This window comes from Podarcis pityusensis, assembly GCF_964106645.2.
Source record: "Podarcis pityusensis genome assembly, chromosome: 1".
NCBI lineage: Eukaryota > Metazoa > Chordata > Lepidosauria > Squamata > Lacertidae > Podarcis > Podarcis pityusensis.
Window position 1 is genome coordinate 105,201,680 of NC_138028.1, and position 24,485 is coordinate 105,226,164.

General features: G+C 41.7%; 1 protein-coding gene across 7 annotated transcripts in view; it reads left to right on the plus strand.

The window, feature by feature from the left end:
- The window catches only part of FMNL2 (formin like 2), a 190,876-nt gene that overhangs the window by 95,504 nt on the left and 70,887 nt on the right, over nt 1–24,485 (plus strand). For all 7 annotated transcript variants that reach the window (XM_081006209.1, XM_081006207.1, XM_081006211.1 and 4 more), the window contains exon 2: nt 8,166–8,249. In XM_081006209.1, coding sequence (XP_080862335.1) covers nt 8,166–8,249 — 84 coding nt within the window. The remainder of the gene's footprint in view (nt 1–8,165; nt 8,250–24,485) is intronic.

A 24,485-nucleotide genomic window follows, 5' to 3' on the forward strand; every position in this document is an offset into this window, starting at 1 on the left:
TGGGTTTGCAGACCAAAACTGTCTAGCACTATTTAGTAGCATCAGACACAGCAGTCTAGCACTCCAGAAGGGGTGAATTGGTGCAATCCATAGACCCCCATCCAATGCAGGAAAGTAAATGTATGTGTGGCTTCATGTCAAAACTTGTTTCTATGCTTGCTCCATTGGTTCCTTTGAGTGGTTCAGGCAGACTGCTTCTGTACATTGCCGCTGGGGTAGAGTGCCCAGTAAGGTTTCCTCTATTAAAGTCCAGATATGATGCTTGCCATGGTCATTTGGATCAAGGCAGCCTCTAACCTTTGTTGTTTTCTCTGCTGGTGTAAGATGCTTTTAGCCGGTTTTGTACAATTCTTCCCCGGCACTGGAGCCCCATATAACACAGCTCATGATGTTCGGTAGGTCACCTCAACCTCTGGAAGATGCTTTCCTGGGAGTAGGAGAGGAAGGGAAAGAACCATTGCATGGATGTGACTCCTTTCATGCAGTGTTTGATACGTTACAGTTCCATAGTGATACCTCTGTTGTGACATATGAAACCTTTTATGAACAGATTGAAGTGAAAATCATGAAAATGTGTAGTTGTATAGTCTGTAATGTATAGTCTTCAATCATGTTGTGTCATTTGGGATATATATCAGTGTGGTGGTCTAAAAATAATAATAAGAGTCTTCGGTTCAGTCTTGTAATAAATTTAAAGCCTTTGGGTGATTACATTTCTATCATTTTTCTAACGTTTCCTTTCTAGTTTCCAATCTGTAATCATAATTTACCTAAAGCTTTGTAAATATGAGACGTGAATAAATCAAATGAAAGGTACTGTTTGGCAATTAGTATAAGACACAAATAGGGGGAATGGAAAGAAGTAGTGTGTTCATTTAACTAGAATTTAATTAGGAAGATACATACAAATGGTATGTGTTATGAGACCCATTGGCAGCTGTTTACAAGGCCTCATGCTAACAAACAGAGGAGTTATAATACTGCTGACATATAAAAACATTTTCTGTGCTATCCCAGATAACTACTTCTTCTGCAGTCCCCAACTTTTCTTTGGTCTGCAGACACAGGGTACTGGAGAAAATAGAAGTAACAGTAGTTGTAGAAAAGAATTAATGTGATCCCAGTTTTATTTGGTGCCCTTTCAAAAGGTACAGTCATGGGGAAAAGAAAGTATACCCTCTTTGAATTTTGTGGTTTTACGTATGAGGACATAATAACAATCATCTGTTCCTTATTACGTCTTAAAATCAGGTAAATACAACCTCAGATGAACAACAGCACATGACGTACCACACCGTGTCATGATTTATTTAACAGAAATAAAGCCAAAACAGAAGAAACCACATGTGAAAAACTAAGTACACCTTGTGATTGTAGAACCACTTTTAGCAGCAATAGCTTGAAGTAATCCTGAAAATAAATGGAAATGAAAGGTTTGTAAGAGAAAAGAACGTGGAAAACAGTTCACCTTCATCCCATGAGAGGAATGGCTCAAGAGAAATTTTCTTCCTGAAATCAGTCTTAACCACAATTTCATTGTCTCCTGTTCCTGTTGTGTGTGAATCCTGAGGACTGAACCCACATTAAATAATGCTCCTGTGGTGTTCAGCTTAACAAATGCTCTCAGCAGTAATGTTATAAGTGGTATTTGGTTGTCTTTCTAGAGGTGAGAATGAGTTCCCTATTGTTAAAGTGACCTTTAGGTGTTTATAAGAAAGGGTGTGAGTAGCCTCCTAGAAATCTGATCAGGTCTACTCAATTCCCCTCTGGACTCCTTATTTCTGTATGGTAAAATCAGGTGCAGTGAAGTGAGAATGAACAGACACAATCTAGTAACCTATTATTATATGATGGCTACATTCCAAAGTCAGACCAAACATTCCTTATTTAATCCTGGCCACATCCTGCACAACTAAGCATCCGGTAAGCTTTTTATTGTTCTCTATCAGTGTGTAAATGCAACATGTCATCACGGGTGATGAAGAGGTGAGAACACGAAAAGCAGCTGTCTGGACTCCAAATTCTACCTCCCTTAGCAAGGTTTGGCACTCCTAATTCTATGCTCTGTGCATAGCTGCTTAGATCAGGAGTAAAACGTTCCTCAGATAGCTTTTTTAAATATTGCACTTTTTCTGATTAAAAGTGACTGCAACTAGGGTGTCCACAATTCCATAAAGGATATGGTAAACCTGTCATTTTAAGTTACCTCAAACAGGACAATGTTCACAGGATGATTTTCCAATAGAGTTGGGAGATGCAGCACCCGTAGAACATCTGTCTTCCTTGGAGTTGTTTTTTTTTTTAACAGCAAGAAAATCCAATCTCTTACGGAATTTTGCTCCCTTTACGTACAAGCCAAAAGGCTATTAAATCTACTATTGCTATTGCGCTCACACACAACTCTTGGATTCTTTCAGAAGTTAAAAAAGGGGAACTATCAGAGGCAAAAATTAAATTATATTATATTATAATGTGTGTGTGTGTGTGTGTGTGTGTGTATGTATGCTGAGCTACTCGGTTAGCGTGACAGAAAAGTTGGGATAATAAGACATGAAATATATACATGTAAATTACATCAGGGAAAAGTAGTTATTAACTGCTTGTAAGGAAACTTTGTCATAATTTTTGTTTGCCTGATGGAACATTCTTCTCCTGTGTGCTGTTCTGGGAATTCTCCTGCCCTCTGGCAATTTGGTAGGGGTATGAGGTGAGGGAGGGGGAACTGTGTTGCGCTGGAACTATAAAATATGAAGAGCTGTTTCACTCATTACAAAATTCCTTCATGCAAGGTACTACTATGTAGGAATTAAGCTGCTATCCCCATTAAGATGACCAGGCATGTGACAGCAATATGATTCACCAGAACAGAAGCTAACATATTTCTTGGGGAAGCTCGTGTTATTTTTGGATGCATGCAAATGGAATTGTCACAAATTAATCTGGGGAGCTAATGATAATGTATGGATGTTTAAAAATAGCCATTACCCAGAAAGAATCTGGAAGCAGTTGTAAAGTTCCTCATTTCAAGTCAAAATGTGACAAAAAGAATATGGCTATATTATGCATATGGCATATTTTTCATATAAGTGTCAACTTCACTGTTTGGGTGTGGTTTTTTTTAAATAAGAATTTACTAGAGTCATAGGAGGAGGAGATAATTGTTACGTGGCCTGAACCCCAACATAATTTTGTTTTGGTGTCAACAGAAAGTGACATGAAATGTATATGTCAGTGATTCTGAATCATCTTGAAATTCATAGCATTTCTAAGCTGCAGATTTGACTGAGTTCTGAGACGAAACTCTCTTCCTAGCCTTGTACCGCTCCTAAGATCACAGTTCAAGGTGATTTAGCAGGTCGGTTGCCAATAGCAATGTTTTACATAACCCTGGATCTTTGTATAGTCTTGGAATGCAATTTAGATTCTCCTCCACTAGGAAGGATTAAAAGAAGGCCTCTCAGCAAAAACATACACATAAAAGAACTCCAGGTTTTTTGTTTTTTAAAAATACACCAAGAGCAAAAGAAAGCGATGGAAAAGAAGGGTGGAAAGAGATACCGTATGTAAAGGAAGCTTGCATTGCTATTGTTCCAGTCTTGCATCTATCGTGTAGGTTAGCAGTTGGAATGGAGAAAAAAGGCATATTTGTGATTTCAAAACAAGGTAGAACAAGAACAGTGGCCTGAAGGGAAAACATTTGCAAGAGAGGAAAAAAAGCCAAGGAATATCCTTGCACAGGAAAGTGGAAAGCACCAGAGAGAAGAAATGAGTCACTTGCTGGGGTGATAGAATGAGCAATTCTGCAAAAAGGCAGGTGAGAGTTAGGAATGCTAATGTTTCCTGCCTAGAATGTAACTAGATCATAGGACAGGGAAGGTCCTGGAAGTTGTGACAAATAGGCTGGATTTTTGATGCAGTGCTAACCTGCTAGTTCCATTTTGAAAGTAGGAGAATTTGAAGGGAAAGCCAACTGTGTTGAGTTTTCTCTGCTTATGGGAAAACCTGGCTGATAGGCGGACCCTAGAATGAGGTCAGTCTCTGAAGTGACATTCTGCAGTTGTAATGTTGAGTGGAGGAGACGTTTTCTTGTGAACAGATATGGTCCTCCAGAGGTTTCTGGACTCCCAACTTCTGTCAGCCCCAGCCGGCATGGCCAACAGTCAGGGATGATGGGAGATGTGGTTCCAACAACATTCCATCCCTGGCTCAGAAGCTTGCAAAACAGGACAGCGAAACTTACAGGGTGATTCCAAGCAATAATAGGAAGTAAATCCCTAAGAATATGTGCTTAGAACTGCAGCTTCAGATGTGTTTCACTTATTCTGTAGACTCTGTCTATAGAGGTGCAAACCAGGGTTTGTTACCAAGTAAAATCACCAGGTAGCTGCAGGTATACCTGGTTTGCAGCACACATAGACCCTGTCTATGTTGTACATGTGCAGGTGTAAACACATCTAAACAAAATTAATGCATGTGGTGATCCTGTAACCCAGAGTGGCCATGTCTTTGAGCCTCAGGACCAGAGACTGCCAAGCCCAAGATTGAACTATTTTTTGAGCCTGAGAAGGTACAGTCAAAAGGAGACTGTTGCCTCATCCATTCACTTTGCTGCGGGTTGTGTTGAGTGAAGCAGGGCTCTGTGAACTGCAGCCAGGTTATCTTTCAGTTGGAGGAGGTGATTACAACACAGTACAGCATGACTAGCAAATGTTACACAATCCCAGCACACTCAAGCATGCGGTGTAATTACAGGAAAGAGGACAAGTCACACCATAGACATCTCCAGGGTAGACTATGAATCATTTATGACAATGCAAAAGGAGAGGTGAGGATTTCTTGGTAGGATTGCAAGGAATTAGCCTTCCACAGAAGGGTGAAGAAAGTTGCAATTGTGATGCTAATAAAATGGTGATTTAGGCAGAAAGAGCAAGCCTGGATCTGCTCTCAAAAGCAGAGGTAATAAAAGAACCCGCATTTTTGAAGCAGTTGGTAGAATTTTTCTTATTAGCTGAGCATCTAAAGCAGGGCTGTAAGTACTTGGTGCCCCACTTCACTCTGAAGAAATATCAACTGCCCCAGGCATGTAGATGAGTGCTCCCTCTAGGCTGTAAAGAGTCCTTTATGGCACTGTAGTGGCTGCCATGTCTTCTTTTCCTTTTGATATTGGGAGAGGCAATAGGCAAGTTTTGTAAAGGGTGTTGTGCAAAGCTTCTCCACATCAAGCGTAGCCACAGTGTTGACTTAGACACCATACAGGTAGTAGGGAGCTAATTTTTTACAGTTATTGTTGAGTAACATGAATTCTTCCTCTTTGGAATTTCAACATTCTGGCAATTCCAGGAATGCCACTTATTGCACTCCTGGCTGTATGAAGGCATGACACTGAAAGTCACAGTGAGCCATTACAAATGGGATTAAACGTTTTGGGTTCTTTCCCCCACCCTACTCCTTTTGCCACTTAGCATCCTAGAAATTGCATTTAAATAATAATAATAATAATAATAATAATAATGTGATATGTGATATCCTGGTAGATGTAACGTTGGATGAAAGTGACTTTTCCTCAAGAGCACCAGCACAGAAGCTTGCAAAACATGGTGGAAAAGAATAGTAGGTTGGAACCTGGGATCTGTTGTGAAATGACTGCAGTTCTACATTCACAACTTTTGATAACTTTCTCTCCAGTTCATTCCCATTTCCAAATCCTAGATGAGATATGCCCATGATTTGTTTATTTGCTTTCAATGCGTGTAACTAAATTGTATTGCTATGAATAGACAAAACTCTGTGTAGCATTTCGTTTACCCGTTTGTATTTTACTAGATACCTGGAACAACTTGGGAGTTAGCTTCTGCTTGATGTAGTAGTTGCAATGTAAACAAGCTTCATGCTAATTTTATTACAGTAAATAGTGGCATAGCAGTGTATGCATATTGAGTTCAACATCACTGATTTTCTTGTGCTCTGTTAGGTACTTGGTAGTGACAGCAGAGAGATCCTACCTTTTGAAATCTTAAGACGTGAGGCTGCCCTGAAGGCATTGACTGTAGCCAAGCACCATTTCCCCCTGTTTTGACCCCCCCCCAATCTATTCAAATATTTTGTTAGTGCTGGCTGTCAGCCATCATTTCCAATTCATTGTGTTACCTTTATATGAGAAGGGCCATATCACTATGGGCACAGATTAGAGCCCAAGTATGTAAATTATCTCCTTCAGTTTGCATGCAGTGACATTTTAAAAATCAGAATGTTGCCCTGCTGTTACAGCAGAATAGCACTTCATTAGCATTTTAATGACATTTCAAGGTTTATTTTTAAAAGAGAGGTTTTAAAGTGTAGGCCTTCATTTATGCCTTTAGGTAAGAGAGGAGGAAAGCTCACTCTGTACGGATTATGATTCTTACCTACACTTACATCTCAGGACTTTGCAATGAATGCTCTGCTTGCAACAAATATTTTTAAACTATATTATGGAGGCTGTTGGCTGATACCTGACATAGTATCAGGAATGCTGCTTTTTCTGGCAGGGCTGCTGTGTCTCTTTAACAGCTGTACCGCAGGCAGAAATTCAACAGTTGAAGCTTTTGCTTGTGTGATGTTGATGCTGAGTTACCCTTCCTTCACTGGAAGGTCCTAGGGCAGGTTACATCTGAAAGGTATAGTACAATGGGGATAGATCAGTTGGTAGAGCACGAGACTCTTAATCTCAGGGTTGTGGGTTTGAGCCCTAAGCTGGGAAAGTTTCCTGCAGGTGGTTGACCCTGACAGTCCCTTCCAACTCTACAATTCTTTGATCCTATGATATGATTCTACAAGTATAGTTAAATCATGGGTAGGCAACCTAAGGCCCGGGGGCCATATCCGGCCCAATCGCCTTCTAAATCCAGCCCGCAGGCGGTCCAGGAATCAGCGTGTTTTTACATAAGTAGAATGTTTGCTTTTATTTAAAATGCATCTCTGGGTTACTTGTGGGGCCTGCCTGGTGTTTTTACATGAGTAGAATGTGTGCTTTTATTTAAAATGCATCTCTGGGTTATTTGTGGGGCATAGGAATTTGTTCACCCCCCCCCAAATAGTCTGGCCCCCCCACAAGGTCTGAGGGACAGTGGACCGGCCCCCTGCTGAAAAAGTTTGCTGACCCCTGATAAATAAAGCCCATCCTACCCAAAATCGATGCAGGGAATGTTTGTTATATATGTATATATTTCAAAACTTTTAAATACTGCTTGATTGCAGTAAAAGCTCAATTCGGTTTATTTTATATCTGCCTGCCATGCAGCTGGAGGCCTGTCGGGGGGGGGGGAATTGTAATTTCCACTCAGTTAAGTCCTGCAAAGGATCCTGTCCATTCATTGTGAAATGTTTTGTTTTATTTTGGTATCCTTTAAATCAAGGGTGGGGGACTTCAGGCCTGCAGGCCAAATGCTGCCCTCAAGGTGTCTCTTTCTGACCCTTGAACTTTTTCCAGGCCACACCCTCCCCATTCTACTTCGCACCTCAGGGTGTTTTTGATTGGCCGGAATGTGTCTTAGAACTTTGCTAATGCTTCTCGGTGGTCTGGATGGAGGATAGAGAGGGATCAGTGTGTGTGTGTGTGTGCGCGCGCACGCAGAAACAGTTGTCTGCAACAGGTTAACACGGCTGCTCTTCTGGAAGTTACGTACCTAGTGTGTTGGTGGCAATATAAACATAAATAATAAGAAGTAATATAAATAAGTAACTGCACTGCCTTAATGTGCATTGAAAATAGCATTCTACCTTGCACACTCCTTTATTTATGCTGCTGGGGCATACAGTTGTACAAGTGCTGCAGCAATTAATGTGTGCACATGTGACAGAGGAGGGGGAGACAACTGCCACGAATCACCGGCGACTCTTCTATCCAGTTCTGGTTCACGTGAGAAACCTCTGAATCTTGACCAAGTCTGGATTGATTCCCCTTGGGGCGGGAAAAAGTGCCTTGTTTGCTTCAACTTCTCTTCCCTGGCAATTCTTGTTTCAACATCCTCTTTTGTGGAATGCTGTGGATTAACTCTGTTAACCGAGAATTCAAAGGAAAACAATTAACGTTAATTGCAACCACATTGTTATGGTCTGTTCACATCAGACCTCTCAAACCTTAAGCCTGCTGTGGTCACCCATGTTTGCTTTCTCTTTCTCCGCAGAATGCAATGAATTTGCCTCCTGACAAAGCAAGGCTACTTCGACAGTACGACAATGAGAAGAAGTGGGAGCTGATCTGTGATCAGGTAAGTGTGACAACCAATAGGTTCCTTAAGGCTGGTCTTACAAACACTGTTCCTATGCCATGATAGTAGATGCCTAGGAAGCTGCCTTATACAGGACCAGACTCTTCATTCATCTGGTCTGGTATCTGCCATTCTGACTGGCAGCAGCTCTCCAGATCTAGAGCAGCTCTTTTAAAGTGCCAAGGATTGAACCTGGTACTTTTCTCCATGCAAACAAGACCACTGCTCTCATTAAGTCTCTTAAAATGTTTGGGTAGCTGAGAACAGAAATCTAATGGGTTGTTTCTGCTGGCAGAAGACTTCTAACATAGGATTGATTCATGCAACCTCTTGAGTGTATGGTAGCTGTGAGAAAAGCCTGTGTATGAGGCTTCTAGTCTCTGATGATCCAGTTGTGTGCACCCGCTGCTGTGTTCAATATTCAGTATTTCCCCACTTTTTTTTTTTTTTTTTTTAAAGCAATTTATTAAATTTTACAATAAAAATAGACATAATAAACAATGTAACATCGGTCTTAACATATTTTCACATTTTCTTTGGACTTCCTCACACCTCCCGCTCCCATTTTCATCGTTAAAACATTTTGTCAGCAATTTATCATCTTGTTTAAATTCTTATATCCCTTCTATATTTCATAATCATATAATTCTCAAAAGGAGCTAATTTTTCACAGTCTTACTTATTTTCTTAAAAAAACTTCTAAATTTAGTGGTGCTCAGTTGTTTTAGTCTAGCATCTTATTTAGCATTCACTCAAATTACAATACTTTTGTAAATAGTTCTTAAATTTCTTCCAGTCCTCCTCAATCCTCTCTTCTCCCAGGTCACGGATTCTGCCGGTCATTTCAACCAGTTCCATGTAATCTATCAGTTGTATCTGCCATTCTTCCAGTGTGGGTAGATCTTGGGTTTTCCAATGTTTTGCGAGAAGTATCCTTGCTGCTGTTGTTGCATACATAAAGAATGTCTGGTCCTTCTTTGCCACCCCTTGGCCGACAATACCCAAAAGGAAAGCCTCTGGTTTCTTAGTGAAGGTATATTTAAATACCTTTTTCAGTTCATTATAGATCATTTCCCAGAACGCCTTCACTTTAGGGCAAGTCCACCAGAGGTGGAAGAACGTTCCCTCGCACTCTTTGCATTTCCAACACTTATTATCAGACAGGTGGTAAATTTTAGCAAGTTTGACTGGGGTCATGTACCATCTATAAATCATTTTCATTACATTTTCTTTCAGGGCGTTACATGCAGTAAATTTCAGTCCATTATTCCACAACCTCTCCCAGTCCTCAAACATGATATTATGCCCAATGTCCTGTGCCCACCTTATCATAGCCGATTTAACCGTTTCGTCTTGTGTATTCCATTTCAACAGCAAGTTGTACATCCTTGAAAGTACCTTAATCTTTGGTTCTAACAATTCTGTTTCTAGTTTCGATTTCTCCACCTGGAACCCTAATTTCTTATCATTTTTAAAAACTTCTTTGATCTGAGCGTAATGTAACCAGTCTCGCACTTTGTCTTTCATTTTCTCTAAACTCTGCAATTTCCATTTGTCTCCATCCTTTTCTAGTATTTCCCAATATTTTGGCCATTTAGCCTCCATATTGGGTCTTTTTCGGGCCTTGGCTTCCAAAGGTGAAAGCCACCTTGGTGTTTTATTTTCCAGCAAGTCTTTATATTTTGACCAGACATTAAACAATGATTTTCTGACAATATGGTTCTTAAAGGCCTTATTTGCTTTAACCTTGTCATACCATAAATATGCATGCCATCCAAAGGTATTGTTAAACCCCTCCAAATCCAACACATCAGTGTCTTCAAGAAGTAGCCAGTCTTTTAGCCAGCAGAACGCTGCGGCTTCGTAATACAACTTTAAGTCTGGCAGGGCAAAGCCCCCTCTTTGTTTTGCATCGGTTAATATCTTAAACTTAATTCTGGGCTTTTTGCCCTGCCAGACAAACTTGGAAATGTCTCTCTGCCACTTCTGAAAGCACTCCGTTTTGTCCAAAACCTGAAGTGTTTGAAATAAAAACAACATCCTTGGCAATACATTCATCTTAATAGCAGCAATTCGGCCTAACAAAGAAAGTTTCAATTTTGTCCAACTATCTAGGTCTCTCTTAATTTCTGTCCAACATTTTTCATAATTGTCCTTAAATAGACCTAGATTTTTTGCTGTTATGTTTACTTTTTTTGTACCTCAATCCAAACACCTCTTTTTGAGCAAGCACAGACTTTCCTGGTCATTACCACATACCCATTGGCTATGTGATTTGATTTAAAGAGAGCCTGACCCCTGGGGAAAGGAAAGCAGCCACCCCACCTTGAGGTTGAGAAGTGGAAGCTGCAGAGTGTGGATGATGCTCTACACCCGGAATGTGTGATTTGCCAGTGATGGCCAGGAGCCATAAAAGTGCCATGACTGTGAAAAAGCCAAGGGGAAAGATGCAAATCTTTGGGCTCTAAACCCACGTGAATTGCGTTAGCTCAGACTAAAGGACAGGCCAGTTGTAAACCCTCATTGAAAGGATCCTCCCTATCTGTATTTTAGAGCATATGTATTTTATTTCCCCTTTGCAACACTTTTCTTATTATTGATTGATATGATACAGGATATGGACAGTGTAGCTTTCTAAGCTTTGGCGTAAAATGCAATAGATTAAATGGTTTGCTTGACCTGAGTAGAAACAAGATGGGTTCTGTCTGTTTCTTGGTAGACACAATTCCAGGTCGCCGCGTCCTGAACCACGGGGTACCTGGAGGCAAGTCCTGCTGGAGTGAATACTCCCACAGCAGATGTTAGTGTGCAGGCCAACAAGTCAAAAGTCCACTCAGGCCAAATTCCCACCTCTGCAGCCAATCCAGGGGTCAGGGCACCTGGAGGTCAGTCCCACAAAAGAATAGTCTCGAAGAGTTCCCTGGAACATCCAAGCCATGGTCCAACCAACGTGGCAAGTTGAGCAGACCCAGCACCTCAGCTCTGCTTCCCTTTTGTACGTTGCCTGCTGATTGCGGCATCTGGGCTTGACGAGGCAGATGACCCTCACCTTTTCCAGGCTCACTCCAGCTGAGGAATCACACACATCCTCCCAGGGCTAATGAGCCCTACCTGACCAGCTAGGCAGCTGGGCTCTGGGCCTGCCTCAGCTTCCTAGATCATCCCTACGCTTCAGAGCCCACTGTGTTCATGGAGCCGGAGGCTCCTCTGGCTCTGGTGATGGGTCTTGCTATTTTGGTTCCTGTGCACTGAACCCATCCCCTTGCCATGCTCTGTCACCCGGTGAGTACTTCCTTCCCCATTCCCTGCTTGCTTTGGTGTGTCCCAGTCCTGGCTACACCCCTCACCAGGATCCTCTTCCTCCTCTCTGTCATCCTGCCAGTTCATGATGCAGCATGACTATCACAGTTGGTCTCCTCACAAAGAGAAACTGAGGGATCAGCAGTCTGTTGTCCCCATTTCATTTCCAGAGACTAGGCAACCACCATTGTTAAGGAAAGGGGGAAAGCCTGGCCCTGTGTCATACTGTTTGGATTGCTTAACTTGGGCCAACTTCTGCAGGATGTAGAGAAGTGAAACATTTGCCTCCCCTCTTCTTTAGTACCTTTTAGTCTTTTCTGAAAATGATGGAATTGCTGCCAACCATTCTGAGAATGAAACCATGGTCTTTGGGGATGCACAGTTTCCTGCCACTGCACAATTATTATATCTGCAGCGGGCCAAATAGAAATACAGCATCATTTATTTATTCCCAAGCTGGATTTCGAAGGGGTAGAGGAACCAGAGACCAAATTGCAAACATGCGCTGGATTATGGAGAAAGCTAGAGAGTTCCAGAAAAACATCTACTTCTGCTTCATTGACTATGTCGACCACAGCAAACTATGGCAAGATCTTAAAGAAATGGGAGTGCCTGATCACCTCATCTGTCTCCTGAGAAATCTCTATGTGGGACAAGAAGCTACAGTTAGAACTGGATATGGAACAACTGATTGGTTCAAAATTGGGAAAGGAGTACGACAAGGCTGTATATTGTCTCCCTGCTTATTTAACTTATATGCAGAATTCATCATGTGAAAGGCTGGACTGGATGAATCCCAAGACGGAATTAAGATTGCCAGAAGAAATATCAACAACCTCAGATATGCAGATGACACAACCTTGATGGTAGAAAGTGAGGAGGAATTAAAGAACCTTTTAATGAAGGTGAAAGAGGAGAGCACAGAATATGGTCTGAAGCTCAGCATCAAAAAAACTAAGATCATGGCCACTGGTCCCATCACCTCCTGGCAAATAGAAGGGAGGCAGTGAGAGATTTTACTTTCTTGGAATCCATGATCACTGCAGATGGTGACAGCAGTCACGAAATTAAAAGACTTCTTGGGAGAAAAGCAATGACAAACCTAGACAGCATCTTAAAAAGCAGAGACATCACCTTGCCGACAAAGGTCCGTATAGTTAAAGCTATGGTTTTCCCAGTAGCGATGTATGGAAGTGAGAGCTGAACCATAAAGAAGGCTGATCGCCGAAGAATGGATGCTTTTGAATTCTGGCACTGGAGGAGACTCTTGAGAGTCCCATGGACTGCAAGAAGATCAAACCTATCCATTCTTAAGGAAATCAGCCCTGAGTGCTCACTGGAAGGACAGAACGTGAAGCTGAGGCTCCAATACTTTGGCCACCTCATGAGAAGAGAAGACTCCCTGGAAAAGACCCTGATGTTGGGAAAGATGAAGGGCACAAGGAGAAGGGGATGACAGAGGACGAGATGGTTGGACAGTGTTCTTGAAGCTATGAACATGAGTTTGACCAAGCTGTGGGAGGCAGTGGAAGACAAGAGTGCCTGGCGTGCTCTGGTCCATGGGGTCACGAAGAGTCGGACACGACTAAACGGCTACGGGGAAGCATTAGGGTTCTTTGAATCTGAAGCAATCACTAAAAAAGAAGGGGAAATGTTTTACAATACAGTGGTGCCTTGCAAGACGAAATTAATCCGTTCCGCGAGTCTCTTCGTCTTGCGGTTTTTTCGTCTTGCGAAGCACGGCTATTAGCGGCTTAGCGGCTATTAACGGTTTAGCGGCTTTAAGAAAAAGGAAACAAACTCGCAGGAACTCGCAAGACGTTTCTTCTTGTGAAGCAAGCCCATAGGGAAATTCGTCTTGCGGAACGACTCAAAAAGCGCAAAACCCTTTCGTCTAGCGAGTTTTTCGTCTTGCGAGGCATTCGTCTTGCGGGGCACCACTGTAAAGGGGTATCTGGCAATCTTGGAAAGGCTCCGTTAAACAGAAGACCTGCAAATAGAGGACTAGGCTCAGCAAATTTGTTTGCACTTAAGCACTTCTGAAGCTCAGCCAGTGGGTCTGCCCATAGTTTCATAGAGTCACCCCAAATTAATAACTAAAACCAAAAGCAACCCATGGACTATGCCTTGTATATCCCCCAGTGCAGTTGTCATTTTGTCTTGGAGCTACAGGACTAACAGTTTGTGTTGGTTGGATATTCCACGCAGAACATTTAAAAGCATTGTACAGCTTACAATTGCAATTTACTGAGACACTGTGGCAAATTGCTTAATCTGCTGTAAGTAACTCATTTCCTCGGGGCTGTTTGCTTACAGCGTGCACAGTTAAGAGCGAAAAGCCTCTATGAATTGTGAGCTTTGTCCTCGGTTGTATACACTGTCAGCCAGCAGGATTCAGGAAGAATGCAATAGCTATATGGTTGGGGCCTAGGCACTGTCATTCACACCTCAGAGTCAATTGTGCTCATTTGCAGCACACAGCCCTGCCATTTCAGATAGAGATCAGTAGTCTTGGAGTCTGGAGATACATTGATAGCAGGGTTCAGGAAGGCAGGTGAGAATTTCAATCAGAGGAAAGGGGTGGGGAAATCTGAGAGATACTCTTGAATATTGTCATTTCATTGTCTGAAGCACCTTGGTTCATCAAAGCCCTGCTGTTAAGTGGCACTTGCTCTCATCTCCCTGTTCCAATGAAAGGGGGAGATTTCCAGAACAGTTATGATGATTCCTCCTATGCATCCCCTATGCCATTCCTTTCCACCTCTACGACAACTGTAAACATCAAGAGCTTCTGTGTTGCAGCAGCCCCATCTGTGGCTGACCTACTGACTCCTCGAGGGTCATTGCCAGTGGGTGTAAATTAGAGCAGCCATGAGGCAGACATTTCATAAAGAGATTCGGATGAAGCATATGGTGCATGCAATATTTATATCTCTAACCATGCAATTACAGCACGTGGTTAAAGCAGATTTGGCATGTCAAACAGCAGAGACCATAATACTGACAAGATCCTATTTGGCGGTAACAGACGGTTTATTCCTCTGATAAGTATTTGATTGTTGCTAGGCCCCTGTCCAGGAAAGGAAGGGGCACACTTCCTCTGTAAGCTGCCTTATGTACCGTATTTTTCGCTGTATAAGATGCACCAGACCATAAGATGCACCTAGTTTTTGGAGGAGGAAAACAAGAAAAAAAAATATTCTGAATCTCAGAAGCCAGGACAACAAGATGGATCACTGCGCAGCGAAAGCAGCGATCCCTCTTGCTGATCTGGGTTCTGGGATAGCTGCGCAGCCTGCATTCGCTACATAATTTCCCCTTACATTTCCCCTTACTTTTTAGGAGGGAAAAAGTGAGTCTTATAGAGCAAAGAATACGGTATTTGAATCACTAGCCTAAGAAGCTGAGAACCCTATGAGAGATTTTGGACATTTGAAGCAGGGGTGTGGGTGTGTTTGTGTTTGGGAGAGAGAGAGAGAGAGACCTGCTTTCGTTTTCTCACATAGCAAAATATTATTTAGTTTAGTTAAGAAAAATGGTGAATAAGGGAAGACATCTGCTTTGTGACTGTGAGAACAGGATGCTGGACTAAGTGGACCTTTGGCCTGGTTCAGTAGGCTTCTCCTTATTCTTTTGTTTATTTATTTTTAAAAATCATCCATGAGAATTCTTACTTTAACTTGGGGTGGGGAAAGAGGGCTCATTTCAAAAATCTCATCATCCCAAAGGCAAATACAAATTACCCCAACTTTTATAGTTCTCCAAGCATCTGAGATTTTGGATAGTTCTGGGATTACATGTTAAAATGTTGCCCCCACCCCTGTCTGTTCAGCTAAATAAGTAAACAAATTAAGATCAACGCAAGCATCTGCATACTTCACAAATGCTTTCCCCATGAAACCTGGATAGGAGGAGAAAGAGGAGGGCTCCTTATTGCGACTTCAGTAGAAAGACTAGGGTGGAGGCATTTTTTTAGAATGGGGAGAATTGCTTGAGAAAGCTATTTCTGCAGTTTGGAATGGTAGGAATTTGGAAGGTGGGGGAATCAGATTATGTTTCAGGACAACACATGCACTAGGTAGGTCAATGGGAAAGAGCAATACGAAAAGAAATAAAGGTTGCTTTTTCCTGTTCTTGACTGCAAATTCATTTGCCATCTTCAAGTAGGACCTCAATGACTAGGGCAAGTGATGAAGGAGAGTTTTCTTTCATTGGTTTAGGAGAAATGTGATCATTGCATCCCTTGTGTTTGACTAGTACAGTCTGTTGGTTATTAAGGTTTGTGGGGAGGAGATTAGGTGTTTGGAACCTTTACAAAGTTCTCTTATGCCCCCTGATGGGTGGTTGGGGGCAATGCAGTTTCAACAGGGAGATGTGGGGGGAGGGAATGCTTATTTTTTTAAAAGTCCTTAGCCCTGTAAGCTATGTTGACCTGAAGGATGAAGACTTGAGTAAGTTTTTGTCCAGTGAGCTCTTTGAGCAGGAGTTCAAATAGGGGGCTTCCGTTCAAATATGGCTTTCCATTCGATCACCAGTCCTCTGCCCATTGCACCAGAGCGGTTGAAATTATCAGGTATATTCAGAGTAAGAGTGTTTTGAAATGCAAGTTTTGGAACCTACCAAAGGAAGGAAAGCTACAGGATTCATAGTAGAGAGCTGATGTGACCAAAATTTTGGACTGGATGTAGGGACGCTCAAGTAGACTTTGAATCTGGTCTACAAAGTCCAAGTCCTTGTCCAATAAATGACACAAGTTTTCCTGGAGACCGTGATTCCAAATTTTTAATGTTCTTTATTAATTTTTCTGTGCAGTGCTTAGTTTTGTCTGTGGTATATAGTTTTACTCTGCTTTTATATAGTTTTTGTTGTTTTTTAAGTCTGATGTGAAGGCTGTTCTTCTTTGATTCTGCATTGATGCCCCTCCAATTATATTGTATGTAAAAAAAAAAAAAGGCTTAGATGTTATTTTATCTATTAGAAGCAGAATACAAATTTTATAAATGAAGAATCGAATAAATTTATCTCGCTCCCCCATTACAATTTTAGATCTACACCCTAAGGGCTTTGTAGACACGTCTAGGCAAATGTTCCCTTTTGTTTAAGGCTAAAGCCCCAAACTTTTGTTCTTTAGTTCATTATGCCTAAATTGGCCTTTAGCCAACTAGACTAAGGAAAAATAAAACAAAATATTCCACTTCTTGTCCTCTTGTGGAGTTGTTAACCTTTCTGCAGCAGTGGGTAGGATATTCTGGAATCAGCTGTTCCATGTTCTCATTTATGACTCGGTTTATGAGTGGCTTTTCCACCTTCTTTAGAAAATATTTGTTAGCGACAAGGGAATATGAGTGTGTGTGTGTGTGTGTGTGTGTGTGTCCTCATTGCATTAAAAGGTGGGTTATTTTTAGAAACTAAGGCCATAGTTCTTGGCATAAAACATGTCAATGAATCTTGAAGCACCAAGAGAGTGGAATTTGAAATTTAATTTGTCCAATTCACATTCTTTTTTTTGGGGGGGGGGGGGACAAAAAACGCCTTAATGTTTATAATTCTGTTCTGAAGAAATTTAGAACCTCCCTTTGAGCTACTACTTTTCTTCACTTGCAGTAGAATATGAATTTTGATATGAAATTTGGAAAAGGGCAACCAAAACGATAAAAGGGGATGGTGCAATTCCCCATGAGGAAAAGGTTTCATCACTTGGGACTCTCCAGAGTAGAGAAAAAGCGAGTAAGAGGGGACGAGGTAAACGTTTATATAATTACGCATGGAATGGAAAAAGTGGGTAGAGGAAAGTTTTTCTCCATTTCTCGTAACAACTAGAATTTGTGGACATCCATTGGATGTTGGAAGATTCGGGGCAGATAAAAGAAAGTATCACACAGTTAAACTATGGAGCTCGCTTCCATAGGAGGCAGTGGTGGTCACCAATGGTGGATAGCTTTTAAAAAAGGAGTAGGCAAATTCATAGGGAATAAGGCTATCAGTGGCTACTAAAAACAATGGCCATGTTCCACCTCCACTGTCAGAGGCAATATGCACCTGAATACCTGTTGCTGGTAATCACAGGTGTGGAAGGTGGTGTGGCGCTCAGGTCCTGCTTAAAAGATCTTCCCACAAACTGCTTGGCCAGTTTGAGAACAGGATTCTGGACTAAATGGGCCATTGGCCTGATCCAGCAGTCTCTTGTTACATAATAATAATAATAATAATAATAATAATAATACTAATAATAATAATAATAATAATAATAATAATAATAATTTATTATTTGTACCCCGCCCATCTGGCTGGGTTTCCCCAGCCACTCTTTCATATACAGTGGTACCTCGGGTTAAGTACTTAATTCATTCTGGAGGTCCGTTCTTATCCTGAAACTGTTCTTAACCTGAAGCACCACTTTAGCTAATGGGGCCTCCTGCTGCTGCTGCGCCACCGGAACACGATTTCTGTTCTCATCCTGAAGCAAAGTTCTTAACCCGAGGTACTAATTCTGGGTTAGAGGAGTCTGTAACCTGAAGCGTATGTAACCTGAAGCGTATGTAACCCAAGGTACCACTGTAATTATGAAATTATAACTCACCCACACCTGTAGATTACCACCTAAAAACTAGGATTGCAAAGCAGACTGTAGTTATGAAATCCTGGTTTGTAAACAGTGCTTAAACCAGAGTTTCCCAGTTTAGACAACACGAGAGACTGTGTTTGAACTAACAGGGAAGTCTTCTGTCAAGCCAGGCACACAAGGGGATGAGGGAATGCTTTGTCTGTTCCTTGTTCCCTCCTGTGGAAATTTTCTAGACTGAATTTTATTTTATTTTATATTTTATTTTATTTTAAATGGGCTGTAATTACACAGCCGTTTTTGAAAATCGATCAGGGCACTTACCACCTGATGAAATTATTTTTATTTGGCTGTTTTATTTTGTGATTTTTGAGAAGTACACTTGGAATCTTTGCAGTAAGGCTAAATTTAAATGAATATATAAGCAAATGTCAGCAAATTTGTGATTTCAGATCTTGTGGGAGTGAACTTTTTATATTATTAACATTATGAATAGAAACCCTTGCAAGCCAGGTTGTGTCTTGTGTTGCACTGGGGATATGTTTCTGCTTCTGCTTCAGAGCATCTTAAGTTCCATCGCTTCTTGCTGAGCAGCACATTTGTATGCAACTGTATTGGGATTCCCCCTTCAGCAGTCCCAGAAGCATGTGGTGCTAGCCTTGTTTGGTACAGCAGACTCAAACAGCAAGTGAATTCCTGTCAGAGGATTTTTTTTTAGTTTTTATTTTAAATCAGACTGTCATACTGCATATGACAGACCACATCCACAAAATCTCTGCTCTCTCTTTTTTCCTTCTTGTTCTTCCTCTACAAAAGAAGCCTTCCACTCTCCAGTTAAAATTATCCAGCCATTCTTTCCAGAGAGTAGATGTAAGCATTGGGTTGTATAAAAATTGCTTCCATAATTCTTGCTGCCTTTGTCCTTCTGTTTATCTATTTCTCTCTTTGTAAAATATCATCGTATTTATTTCTATATAAAAAATACATTAGATGCCATCAGTTCCTTTATGGGTTCATAACAACTGCTAAAAATAGTAGCAGCAGAGAAGGAAAAAGCCAGATTTAAACAGTGTAGAACTCAGTATCTAAAAGGCTGTGCAAAATTTAAGGAGGCCCTTTCCTTGTGCTGTGAAGACATCAGACACTGCGCTGGAGGAGCCTTACTGAAGTGAGCATTCAAGAGTCAAGTCACCACAGTCAAGAAGCCCCTCTCATGGGTCATTGCCTGCTTCACTTCTGAAGGTGGGAAGACTTTAAACACAGTAGTCTGACCTGTGCAGATCTTGCTTTGTAAGTGGGTTCCAACTTCCCTAAGAAAGCTTCATCACCACAAGTTCTTTAAGCCCTGCTGTGGTTCACGTTAACTATGGGAAACGAGCCAAAGTTTGAGGTTTGCTTTCTTCTCTAAACTAGGGTTGGGTAGAGCCATATGCAGCCCTACAAACATCTGTATCTGGCCCCTGGAACTGTCCTTAAGCCAGCCTTCCTCCATCACATCAATGCCTTTCCTTTTGCATGGATGGAATGTGTCTTTGAGCGGCAGTAATGCCTCTTGCTTGCCTAGATGTGGTGTGTGTATCTATCATCTACCTACCTACCTACCTATCTATCATCTATCTATCTATCTATCTATCATCTATCTATCATCTATCTATCTATCTATCTATCTATCTATCTATCATCTATCATCATATCTATCTATCTCTTATCTATCTATCATCTATCATCTATCTATCATCATATCTATCTATCTATCATTTATCATCTATCACTGTCTCTCTTTTCCACCTCTCCCACCCAAGTATCGGCTAGTAGGGTGGAGCGAATGGGGCTGCATTACTCTTCTAGCTTCCAAATGTTGTGCATCGCTGCTGTTTACTGAAGAGTGGGGAGTTCAGCATGGTGTAGGTGAAGCAGTGAATTGACCTTTCTGCTGCTCCAGTATACTGTTGAGCATCCTGCAGCACTGCACCTTCCCCTTCTTAGTAACCGGAAGTGCCCTGTGGTGTTGGCAAGGCAGGAGACCAACCCGTGTTGCCTTTCTGGCCACTACTGTGTATACCTTTGAGTTTTGTGTAGCAGGAATGGTAGGACTGTGCTACATAGGTGGATGTCACACCCAATGCCCTGCCCATGATGCCACAGGAATGTGTTCCCCACATTCCCATGTGGACCTCCCACCCGATGGCCCTAGAGCATAGTTAACACTGACCATTGTTTGTAACCACAATTAACTGCAGACGGAAGCATAAACTTCCAATCCCCTCCTCATGGCTGCATTGGAGAAGAAGAGAGTCAGTGAACTCAAGTTCACTTCTGTTAGCACTAAAACTATGGTTTTGGCTGGTTGCCTCCATGCAGAGTGGGAATGATGCCTGTGTTATATTTATCTACCACAACAGGACTGTGTGTTCCAAGGCCCTAGACAATGGCAGGTGTTCCACATCAGTGTGGTTTTAGGCTAGAGGCAGGTCACTCCCTAGAAAGCCCTTAGCCAATGGGTAAGACTAAAGCACATTTTAGAAAATGCTTTCTGTTCTTATGTTATGCAGATGAGCAAGCACTGCTTTTTATAAAAAAAAAGTGAATTTGCTTTGGGAAATGAAAAGGATGTATGGAGTGTTTTGAAGATAAATTGTAAGGATATACTCCCTGAGATTTCCTTTAACAAATGCACTTTCACCCTCTTATTACTGGTTGCAAATTGCAGTTTGGACAGGCTCATACCATAACATTTTCTGATCATTAATAGAAAGCATTCCACTGCTGCCAAAAGAATACAGGATTTCTTGACAATTAGACTAAACACGGCAACATTGTGTATCTCTTGAGGAACTCCCAAGAAGATACAGATTCTTCAAACTAAGGAGGGGACGATCTTTTGTTCACAATTGGTTTCACTATTCCAGTTTTTAGTATGCAGAAAAAATGGACTAATTTTATTGTTTGCTATTATCTCTTTGAAGTCTGCTTGTAAACCAGTTTGTAGTTGGATTTCATCTCATGCACTCTGAAGCCAAGTTTAAACTCTCTGTTATTTCCCAGCTTGTAGCTCCCAAGCTTTGGCCTATTGATTTAGCTGATAAGGCATTTTTTTGTTTGTGTTAAATATTTATAACCTGGCTTTTGAACACACAATCCCTAAGGTGGCTAAAAACAAATTAAACCAATAACTTCTTTCTTTTCTAAATTTATATCTTACTTTTCCATCAAGCCAACAGATTCCAACACTTAATAGTGGCCATAAACAAACAAACTTATCAGGCCAAAGGCCTGTCAGAATATAGATGAGGGCTGTGCATGACCCCTTCTTGGCTGGGTGAAGTTGTAGGGAGGATTTCTGCAACTTTTGTGGAATGCCCACAAGAATCACAGCACTTTAGGGCAGGGGTCAGGAAACTTTTCCAGCAAGGTCTGTCCCCCAGACCTTGTGGGCGGCCGGACTATGTTTTTTTTTGGGGGGGGGGAAATGAATGAATTCCTATGCCCCATAAATAACCAAGAGATGCATTCTAAATAAAAGCACACATTCCACTCATATAAAAACACACTGATTCCCAGACCGTCCGCAGACCGGATTTAGAAGGCGATTGGGCTGGATCCTACCTATGCTTTAGGGTGTGTAGGGACACTTACAAGGTGAGGAGGTGGTCTTTCCATCTTTCTCCTTTGTCTCTTCAAGTTTTTAATCCAGAGATGGGGATCTTACAGTTCTCTCCAGATGTTATCGACCATCCATGCTGGCTGGTGCTGATGAGAACTGGAGTCTTAAGTACATCTTGGAGAGCCGCAGGTTCCTCATCCTTGCTTTAAAAACATGCATGCCATGATCAGCATGTAGCTGCTTGGTTGCTTTAAAAACCTATTAAGATCGGTGCATAGAATGATGCTGCAGGATAGCATGATATAATTCCCAGGAGCATTGTATGGAGAAAAAATTATGGTTGCCCTGTAGCTGCTGAGAATGCCTTCTCTCTAGTTTCTACCAAATGATGACATACATTGACTAGTTAGATATTAACTAGACAAAGAGGATGTCCTTTCCCAAAGAGCTTAAGACCCAGACAAACTTATATGAGAGAATGGTCCAGTGGCCTGTGAAGCTGCTGTAACATGGGAGCCTCATGAGTCCTATATTTAACCCTAGTCAGTAGTGTTGAAATTTCTAAATGCTCTTCATTCAAAGGCAGCCCTGCATAAGATGTAACCAAAGTATGTGTTGCCAGGGCCATGTCTGACCTCTCAGGGAATGGGCACTGTTGACACTCTAACCCCTGTTGTGCAAAAGTACTGTGAAAATGTGGGCTTCTGGGTTCAGAGATGAATGCTTCAAGGGGAGTGTAACACCGTTCAAGGTAAGTTGAGCCCCTCTTCTCTGCCCTACCTTTCTGCTGCTGAGGAGCACCTCTATTTTATCTTGGTTGAGCTTCCTTGGATTTAGGTGGAAATGAGAGCAGGCAGGGGTCAGGTTTCACCTGCATGTTGGTTACACCAAGTCCCAAATATAAGAATAAAACATACAACAATTAAGATTGTACATACTTGCCTGGGAGAAGAAAGCCTGAGCAAAGAAAAGAACCCTAAAAGAAAATGGTTGCCAGGCAAGCATGTTTTGCAGTGGTATTCCATAGACATGGTGCCCAAACGGTTTAGCTTTCAAAGGTGGAACCATTTACGGTTGTCCATATAATGTAATAGCAACTATAATCCATTGACATCAGCACTGTACTAAGCAGTGAAGTACAAAAAGGCAGATACCAAGGAGTTTAAAATCTCATTTGCTTACTTTCGGTGAACATGCTTTCTTCTGTTGAATTAGTAGGAATGCAAATTGCCCGTGTACAGTTGTTCCTTCAGGTAAAGCAAACCTGTCAGCCAATTTTTTGAGAAATGAATGGTGTGCTATAAATATGATTTCCTGGTGGAGAAGATGGAGAATTGTTTCTTCTGTAGCATGGTTGAACTTCACATGTTCAGTATCTGTATTTCACCAGCCCCCACTAGCCCTGTCACCCTGAATACACATTTACTTTTTTCAAATGTGAAAGTGATATTTTTGGGTGAAATGGGTCAGTGAGTTCTTCCCACCGGCCCCAGAAGATATAGATTTAGAATTCTCTTCTCTTGACTATAGAACCTTTGTGCATTTAGGCACGGAAACTCATTTTTTAGAGAAACAATTGTTGGCTCTGTTTTATTTGCGGAGTGCGTCAGTGTATTGAAGTTAGAGGTTCAGTGTAATTGGATAGAGATTATTCTTAGATTTGGATTAAGGCAACTGATTTCAAATCTTGGGACATTCAGCAGCTGTCAGAGATTTGCCGTGCCAAAAAAAGTCATTGAGTGCTCTGTGTACATTGGCCTGATTTTCATTTCATGGAGGAAGGAATAAAAATGTAGCTTATTAATAAGGAAGCACTCGTCACTCTGTTTCGAACAGTATGGGCTTACTTATGGTTACAGTGAATATTTGCATGTGATGTGTGTCCCCCTGGTTTTTTGTTTTTAAGTGATGCCATATCCTGTCAGGTAGGACATGGGTGGCACTGTGGGTTAAACCACTGTGCCGCTTGGGCTTGCCGATTGAAAGTTCAGCGGTTCGAGACCCCGTGATGGGATAAGCTCCTGTTGTTCGGTCCCAGCTCCTGCCAACCTAGCAGTTTGGAAGCACGCAGTGCAAGAAGATGAATAGGTACCACTCCGGCGGGAAGGTAAACGGCATTTCCGTGCACTGCTCTGACTTCGGCAGGAGCGACTTAGTCATGCTGGCCACATGACCCAGAAATACTGTCTGCGAAAGCAGACAGGCGGCGGCTCCCTCGGCCTGTAAAGCGAGATGAGCGCCACAACCCTAGAGTCATTCGCGACTGGACTAATTGTCAGGGGTACCTTTACCTTTACCTTTATATCCTGCCAGGATAAGACACTGAGTCTGGTGTGTGTCCATTGACACTTGGCCTTTTCTACATAGGCTCAAGCACAGACAATCCTGAGTTTTTATTGGTGCTGATCTCTGAGGTCACCTTGCCCTGACAAGTGTGTTTATTAAATCATTTCTCCCTTTCTCTTGAAAGCTGAGAACAAAGTATTTGTTATTGCAAGAGGTAGGTCTTTTGTCGTACATTCTAGTTCCACTTTGTAATATTAACAGTAAGAATGGGAAATCAGTTCAGAGCACCCTGAGACTGTCTCCAGTAATGTAACTCAAGTCATCTGCTACCTGCCAAGTCACCTTACTCAGGTTTTACATTTCCTCCCACTTTCCCCAGTGATGTGACCTTTAATTGTTCTTTTACTACTAGTTAAATGATTTTCAAATTGGGCTAGGCTTGGTTCAGACAAAAGACTTCATGTTTTTCTGGGAGCATTACTAG